At 35.8% G+C, this 9,438-nt stretch overlaps 1 protein-coding gene across 1 annotated transcript; it reads left to right on the plus strand.

Moving 5' to 3' along the window:
• The first annotated feature begins 1,336 nt into the window (after positions 1–1,336).
• On the plus strand, positions 1,337–1,768 carry LOC145095853 (uncharacterized). The gene has a single exon (XM_079033672.1). The coding sequence runs from the start codon at positions 1,337–1,339 to the stop codon at positions 1,766–1,768; it is 432 nt and encodes a 143-aa protein (XP_078889798.1).
• Positions 1,769–9,438: the final 7,670 nt, after the last annotated feature.

The raw sequence follows: 9,438 nt of genomic DNA on the forward strand, positions 1-9,438 counted from the left end.
TCAGCCTTCTCCTAGCAGTAGTAAGCCTAAGACTGACAGTGTTCTTGACAGGATTGATCGAAAGAGGTTTGAAAACGTTCTTAAACGACGAGTGTGTGGTGATAAGATCATCAAAGTTAAAGCTTCCAAGCCACAAAATGAGAAAAATTCTTACGTTGCTGATCACTCGTCAAGGTCCTCATCATTCATACACTGAAGTTGTCAAGAGGAATGAGCTGATCAAGTATGGATATTCTGAATGGATGGAACTACTCGAACTAGCATCCAAGCAAACCTCAGCTCACTCTTCGGAACTGACTTGTGCTCTTCATCTGCCGATCAAGAAAGTTCAGCGTTTGGATCTTGTTCCTAAAGAACGACCTCAGCATCAAGGCCAAAGGTTATCTGTTCCTAGAACTCGAAGAACCAAGTTTCAAGTTGATGGTGAAGATGTATTGGTTCTGGACTTTGGTGCTGGTGGAATAAACAATTCTCTTCCTATCAGTGTTGACCCGGTTCAGCATAAGTTTATCTCAGCTCCTAAACACAGGATGTTCTATCTTGATAAAAACAGAAAGATGTGTTTTCAGCGAACTGCTGAGATCCCAAAGGCTCCAACCACTCATCTCGTTGGCTTAAGGCAAATGTGCATGAGTCATCAAGATCTCTCCGGAGAGTTTCACATCCTTATTGCCATGGAGCTGCTGAATAGAAGACAGGAGTTGCTGGATAGTCCTTACTGGCCAGTAAAAATAGAAGCTGAAGCTGAGTATGAAGAGTTCCTGTCCAGAGGTGTTTTAATTTAGTTTGTTTTGAACATCATCATATTGGGGGAGATTGTAAGGTCAAACCTTGAAATATGATAATGTTTAAAACAGACCTCAGCATCAGCACATATCTCAGTGTCAGCATCAGCGTTTCAGCAGCTCAGTTTGTAATAGTTTAGTCAGTACATTGTAACAGATCTTGTATTTATCTTGTTTCCATAGTTAGCCTAATTAGTTAGCTGGCGTATCCCTGATTTATAGGGATTGTCTAGAATTGTAGTATATAATCTTTTGTATAGGTTTGTGAAAGGACACCTTTCACAAACCCTAATCGTTGCTTTGTGCACACAATAATCTCTTTGTGAGATTAACCTTCTTAGTGAAAGCTTTTCTTTGTGAATTCTTCTTATTCTTATTTACTATTATTGTTTGATAAATTGATTGATCTTAAGGCCTTTTCAAAAGGCCACTCCTGAAGAGGTAGATGCTATGAAAAACACTACAAGGATGCAACAAAAGTTTCTTGCATTATGGTTGCTACTATGACCCTAGAATTGCAGAGAAATTATGAGGGTTACTGGTTGTACTAGATGAACAAGGACCTTATGGAAAAGTTTTGTAAGCGAGCTCATCAAGAAAATTGCAAGGTGGTAAAGTCCCTCATGGCGTGCAAGATGAAGGATGGTGAATCTGTAAGTAACCACGTTTCAAGAATGCAAAGATACGTGGATAGACTCATCAAACTAAACGTGAATGTTGATGAAGAGTTGGCAATCGACATTGTGTTGAACTCCTTACCAAGTTGTTATGATCAGTTCATTTTGACCTATTATTTGAACAACAATGATACTACTTTCTCACAATTGCACAACCTCCTGAGAATAGTTGAGGCAGGAATGAAGGGAAAAAGTGTTGCCTCCTCACCTGTTGTTGCTACTGTTTTGGCCATTGTTCAAGGGAAGGGGATAAAGAGGAAAGGCCCTCCCAAACAGAACTGGCATGGAAAGTCCCAAGTTGGGTAATCTAGTAATGGACTCAAAGGAAAGTCCATTTTCGCTACTCCCCTGGTCTGACCCAAAGGAGGCCACTTGCTTTTACTGCAACGACAAGAGGCATTGTAACTGAAGATGCCCGAAATACTTGCAAGATATCCAGGATGGAAAGGTGAAGCCAACCTCGGTAGGTATTTACACTATCCTATCTAAAAACTCATTGTATTCTCATTCTTGGGTCCTCGATACAGGATGTGGTTTTCACATTTGTTTTGATTTGCAGGGGCTAAGAAAAATTGAGGACGTGTAGCATGGGAGAATGAATTTGATCATGGGCAATAGGGGATTGTCACATGTTACCAAGATTGAAGTTTATAAATTCGTGCTTAGTAGTAGGTTATGTTTAGATTTAAATAACTGTTACTACTTGTTAGAAATGACACGAAACATCATTTCATTTCAACCTTTATATAGACTAGGTTTTAGATATTCTTTTGGTAATGAGAATGGATCTATTTATGCTTATAAAAATGGTTTTTTTAAGCTTTACCTTGTGATGGTGTGTATGAAACTGCGATGGTTGTAGACAATTTACAAAATAGTGTTTTACAAATTGATTCGTCTAATGGTTTAGACAAAGCATGCTTCTGGCATTGTCATCTTGGACACGTCAACAAAAAACACATTACCCAACTCCAAAAGGATGGAGTGTTGGAATCATTTGACTTAAGGACAGATGATACATGCGAGTCTTGTTTGCTAGGTAAGATGACAAAATCACCTTTCACTGGTTCTTGTGAAAGAGGTCAAACATTGTTGGATCTCATACACACAAATGTGTGCGGGACCTCAGATCCATCACAAGGGATGCAAATCGATTCTATGTGACTTTTACTGGTGGTTATAACAGATATGGTTATATCTACTTAATCAAGCATAAGTTAGAAACCTTTGAAAAGTTCAAAGAATTAAAAAAATAAGTTGAGAATCAATTGGGTAGGAAGATAAAGGTTCTTAGATCCGATAGTGGCAGTGAATATCTTAGTATCGAGTTCCACGAATACCTCAAGGAATGTGTAATAGTTTCACAATTGACTCCTCCTAGAACACCACAACTTAATGGTGTGGCTGAGAGGCATAATCAAACCTTCTTGGACATGGTTCATTCCATGATGATTCGAGCTTCACTTCCGATCTCTTTCTAGTGGTTTTCCTTAGAGATTGTCGCCTACATTATTATTCTTGTCCCAAAAAAGAAGGTTTCCAAAACACCTCACGAAATATGGACGGAGAAAGTTCCCTCGTTAGGACACGTTAAGGTTTGGGGTTTTGAAGCTTTCGTTAGACGGGAGACTCACGAAAAGCTTGAACCTAGAAGTGAGAGATGTATTTTCATCGGCTATCCACAGAAGTCCTTTGGATATTTGTTCTACAGACCTAGTGAAAACATGGTCTTTGTAGCATGAAGGGGAGTTTTCAGAGAGAGAGAGAGAGAGAGAGAGAGAGAGAGAGAGCTCATATGCAAAGATGACATTGGGAGTACAATTGAAGAGATTCAAGAGCCAAACGATAAAGGAGCCTCTGAAAATACTAGCACTCATCATGAGGAAGAATTTCCAGTTGAACCCGTTAACGAGTCATTACCTCTTAGACACCTTTGTTGTATGGTTTATAAAAATAGAAGGTGATACATTTATCAGTGATAATACATGGGTAAATTTGGATGAACCTGCTAACTACAAGGAAGCAATGGTGGGCGCTGAGTCTGCCACGTGGAAAGAGGCAATGGACAGAGAGATCAAGTCCATGTATCATAACCAAATTTGGAATTTGGTTAACAATGTACTAGGTTGTAAGACAGTTGGGTGCAAATGAATCTCCAAGAAGTAGACCAACATGGATGGAAAGGTACACTCTTTCAAAGCTCGACTGGTGACGAAGGGCTTTATTGAAACCCCATGGGTTGACTATGATGAGACCTTCTCACCAGTAGCTAAAAAAAGTCTATTAGGGTAATGCTAGCCATAGTTGTGTTTCATGACTATGAAATATGGCAAATGAATGTCAAAACCGCTTTCCTTAATGGGAAGTTGGTTGAAGATGTTTACATGAATCAACCAGAGGGTTTAGTGGATGTAAAGTACCCCAATAAAGTGTGTATGCTTGAGAAATCAATCTATGGATTTAAAAAAGCTTCTCGCAAATGGAATCTTTTCTTTGATGAGAAAGTAAAAGATTTTGGTTTCTCTAGAAGTGAAGATGAATCTTGTGTGTATGTTAATGCTAGTGGGAGTATTGTAACCTTCTTGGTATTGTATGTTGATATGGGTAAATTTAGTTATAAAATTCATTCATTATCTTAATACTTTATGTTGTTTTTGTCTCAAAAATTGAACAAAAGGCACTTAATTAGTTTAAAATCTCATTTCATCAACAAAGACATGCTCGTATGGAAAAGGAAGTAGAATTGGCGATTGCAAGCTTGGATCTTGGATTTTGAAGAAAGAAGGATGTTGTTAGACAGCTTGACCCTTCATCAGTGTTGTGGCCATATCTCATGACTCATAACTCCGATTAATGAGATTCAATTTTTTTTAAAAACTAGACACAATTTTGGACGACTTTCGTGTTTTGAGAAAATGTTGATTACAAACGAACTTGGCGAGTTTGGGTCCTCCAACTCGACGAGTTGAAATGAAGAATCCTGACAAAATAGTGCCTTGCCGTACACACGATTTTAGTGAAAAAACTCAATGAGTTTGGGTGCTCCAAAACGCCGAGTTGCACCTACTTTTAGAATCTATATAAGGATTGTTTCTGTTCGAAACCCTAACATTTGTTGGAGACTTTTAGCGACATTTGGAGGCCAGAGACATCCTCAAGAAGCTTTGGAACCCAGAATTCAACTAGAGGTTAATTTTGAAGAGATCAAATTCAATCATTAATTTTCTCTTAATTCTTTGTGAGAATCATGTTTACAACATTATATTTCGAGTTTATGTGTTTATTTGCTGAAGTTATGGGCTAAAACACCATAATTTCATTTAAACGTAGATAATCTTATGAATATGGTTTGATTAGTGGCTTTCGATTGTATTGAATTAATTACTTATCTTGTCAAGCTTGTTAAAAGATCCATATATGTTAATGACAACTATTTTCTATTAATGACTAAGTATATTGAGTTGCATGAACATCTGCTTGATTACCTGAATCTTATGTTTTGTGAAAACAAGATTGTATGTCTAGTGTTGTAAACATAACCTAGGGTTAGCTAGAGAATAAATAAGTTAATGTGTGAGGGTGTATGTGTTGGATTAGGTGTCTAAGTCCATAACTATAATTGGTATGTAATTGACCCAATAGTAGCATGATCCTATTGGGTTGCCTTCACCATAGCAACTGGACCGAATGAGTTTTGGAGAAAGAGGTTATTTAAATTGTTTATTAATATATTATAGGAATTATATATTAATTGAGAAATCATATTAATTAATTAGTATTGATCCGAAATTAATTTTGAATTAATTTAATGATCAAAAGAGACTAATTAAAAGAATAGGGACTGATTATGTAAATCATTAATAGTTATAGTTTGGGCTAATGGATCCTATTGGTATGGGGTGGACGGAAATATATAGGAAGGCCGTAGAGTTTTCGTCCAAGGCTTACCATGTGGGTGTCCATGTGTTGCTTAGGGCCTAAGGTAGGAAATTAGGGTTTCCAGTTGAAAACCCTAGCAGCCTCAACTATAAAAGGAACCCCCTAGCCTCATGAAATTGGCCACTACTTCCCGAGAAGAAACCCTAGCCGATTTATGCCTCTCATGCTCCTCTCTTTCTTGTGGTGTTTGTGACTCCATTAGAGGTGCAACGCTTGAGGCACTAAGCTCTTGAAGATCAAGATCAAAGAAATGATTGCTTGTTACTACTAGTTAACAAGAAATATATTCTTCTAACCCTAGTTTATTCATTGAATCCGAAAATTTTATGCTAGTTTAGGGTTCTTGCTTTGGAATATTAATTTACATATATAACTTGAGAAAAACCTAGATCCAAAGCAATTAGTGTTGCATGTGCACCATAGGAATGTTGTAATGCCCAAAACCCATCAGTATGATGATCAAACATATGTGAGATAATTGAACGAACAAATTTGATTAACATTTATTATAAGTCTTACTTGATTCGAATTGAACACTAGTTTAATTTAATCACTTGATCATTGCTTAAATTGATTTGTTTGCTAAAGGATTAATAATAGTGAGCATGAACCTAATCATATTAGAAATTGGAAATTAATGATATATTAATCCATTACACTTGCCACGAAATCAACCATAGGAATAAGTGAATCGAATCTAAACGGAAGTCTCTTTAATCTTATTGAATCTAGTTGTCTTTTGCTTCTCTTTTAGTTGTTAATTGGTCTTTTCTAAGTATTCAAGTTATTGCTTAAGTTTCTAGTCTTTCAAAACTAGAGAAAAACCACTTTTTATAATTGTTTTATTTAGATAATATTAGAAATATTTTAATTGTTTACCGTTCGCTGAGTTCAATACCCTACATGTCTACATGAAACTGCTAATCGATAGGTACACTGCCTTCCGTGTGTTTATTTTTGTGTTCAAGTTAGTTAGGATTAAAAGTAGTACATTCCATATGTATCAAGTTTTTGGCGCCGTTGTCGGGGAATGATTCTAAATATTTAATATTAATTGCTAGTGTTATCGATCCTTTGTGTGAGATTTATCTCATATAAGCTTACGAGTTTTATGTTTTTAGTTTTAGTATTATGTATTTTCTAAATATCGATGCACTTGATGCTTTTGTTGAGGAAGTGGTACAAGAATTTGAGCAAGAAGATGAGGAATATGACTCAGATGAAGATTTGAAGAAGTTGGGAAGATGGTTAGATAACATCTTGCCTAACAAACAAGAGTAATCTGAGTTACAAGATGAATAATTTAATCCAGAAAGAGATTTGGAGAAACTGGAAAGGTTGCTGACAGAAGGGTCAGATGAAAAACAAGAACAAGTTGAGTTGCAAGAACCAAGTCGTGGTTTGACCATTACCATTACGTGGCCCCCTATTTTTCGGTTTTGTGTTTCGAAGCATGGGGTGACGACTCCAACTTTGGAGAAATTTTTGAAGAGTGATCCATTTCTGATTAATATCCAACCGGTTCCAACCCTTGTCAAAATTCTTGGGTTTTCTAAATTGAAGTTGGCTTGGCCAATTTTAGAAGCAAAGAGCCAAATTTTACAAATTGGTCCAAAAAATATATTCAATGCAACGGATAGATTGGCATTGATTTCATTAGAAGTTTATTAAGTTGAGAGTCTAGCTCAAGACTCGCACAAAAAGAAGCGTTTGCGGGAGGCAACCCGTCATTTGAGTTTGCATTTCTTGTTCCTTTATCTTTCTTTTACTTTTCAATCTTATTTTATTTATGTTTGAAGTGTTTAAGACAATTTTATTTTTGTTTGTTTTATTTTGTTTGGTTGTTTACTTTGGTTGTTTTAACACTTATAGTAACTAGAAGCAAAGTAGGAATTTTTAAATTTACTGTTTGTTTCCTTTTGTTATGTAGTTTTCTATTTTTGATCTTGCAGGAGTTAGGTTGAGAATAGATCGATAATTAAAGCATGAGAGGATAAAGTAAGGGGTCGATTCGTTAACGAGAAGATTAGAAGGCGTTGAACGATTTTGTTTAGTCTGGTCATTATGATTGCTAAAGAGAGTCAAGTTACTGAAGTGTTTAAGACAATTTTATTTTTGTTTGGTTGTTTACTTTGGTTGTTTTAACACTTATAGTAACTAGAAGTAAAGTAGGAACTTTTAAATTTACTGTTTGTTTCCTTTTGTTATGTAGTTTTCTATTTTTGATCTTGCAGGAGTTAGGTTGAGAATAGATCGATAATTAAAGCATGAGAGGATAAAGTAAGGGGTCGATTCGTTAACAAGAAGATTAGAAGACTTTGAACGATTTTGTTTAGTCTGGTCATTATGATAGCTAAAGAGAGTCAAGTTACTGAAGAATATATAGAGGCCTATTACATTATTACCCTCTTTGACCAAGAAATCGGACCTGAAGCAGAAAGGAGTAAGAAAATCACATATGAACCTTCAACTCGTCAAGGTCAAAAAACCAGACTCGGCGAGTTCCAGAGGAAAAACGTGATTTCTGTCCGAGTTCAAGTTCAATACGATGAGTTTTCTAGTTGCAACTCGGCATGTTTCTGCTCAGTCAATTTTCTTTCGAGTCAACAATTTGATTCCATTTGAGGCGGGCATTATACATATTTTTGAAGTCCATTTTCAAGGAATTCTATGAGCTTTTTCCAGTACATTAGAGCTGTACCACACTAGACGTATGACACCCAAGGCGTGGACGAGCTATTCCCATGCCAAAGTCAACTGAAGTAGGAGCTCAAAAAAAGAAAATCAATCTCGGCACTTCTATCCCAGGGGAGTTTGTTCCAATTCTCTCTTTACTTTTATGTTCTTTATCATGCATAACATGCAATGGAGACATTGCATAAATTAAGTGTGGCGTAGGGGATTGATTACATTTGTTATATTAGAATACCATATATAATTTAAACAAAATTGCATAAAAATTTCTAGGATTAATTTAGAAAATTTTGGTAAAAGCAAATAGGATTCCATGCTAGTATTGTGTTTGATGATTCTTTGAGGACCTAAATGTTTAGTTGAGCCAATATACGTTATAGAGCATTTGTGGTCCCCTGTATTCTAGTGAAATCATGGAAAAAAAACACAATCTTTCTTAGTTTGAGGGATGTAACATGTTTATCATCGTTTACTTGAAATGTATCCATGAAAGTGTAAGTAGTCATTGCACATAAGACTAATCCCTTTAATCAATAAAGGATGAAGTTAAAACCCCTTGTGTAAGCGTATGTTTTTCTAGCTTTTTAGTTGGGTAAAAAAATGTGGTTGTTAAAAAAAATGTTTGATGAAATGTTTGAAAGAATATACAAGTATGAAGACATGAAAAATAGCTACAAAGTATCAAAGATTCAAAAAAAAAGTTGTATTTTTATTTTTATTATAATTTTATTTTCTAGGTAATTTTTACATATGTGTGTTTGGGTGGGGGGGGGGGGGTAACCAAATATTCCAAGAGGTTAAGAAAGTTTTATGTGGATGGATTCGGAGGGATGCATAAAATGAGCGTTGTTCGGAAAAAGTGGGCGAGTGTATACGAAGATTGTGAGTATTTAGGGTTAGGGGGTCCTTAGGAAAAATTAGACACAAATGCATGTGTTTCGGTCTTGAAAAAATGGTTGGGTTCAATTGGGATTGTCTTATGTGGTATTGGTGTGTTAAATTTAGTTTTGCTTGGGGCAAGCAAAAGTCAAGTTACATAGCCATATTTAGTTATAAAATTTATGCATTATCTTAATACTTTGTGTTGTTTTTGTCTCAAATATTGAACAAAGGGTAATTAATTAGTTTAAAATCTCATTTCAGCAACAAAGCATTGCTCGAAAGGAAAAGGAAGCGAAATTGGCGATTAGAAAGAAGGATGTTCTTAGAAAACTTGACCCCTCGTTAGTATTTTGGCCATATTTTATGACTCGTAACTCCGATTGATGAGATTCAAAATGTTTGGAAAAGTAGACACAATTTTAGACGACTTTCATGTTTTGAGAAAATGTTGATTCTAAACG

This window comes from Lactuca serriola, chromosome 3 (genome assembly GCF_051521515.1).
Source record: "Lactuca serriola cultivar US96UC23 chromosome 3, Lser_US96UC23_V15, whole genome shotgun sequence".
Classification (NCBI taxonomy): domain Eukaryota; kingdom Viridiplantae; phylum Streptophyta; class Magnoliopsida; order Asterales; family Asteraceae; genus Lactuca; species Lactuca serriola.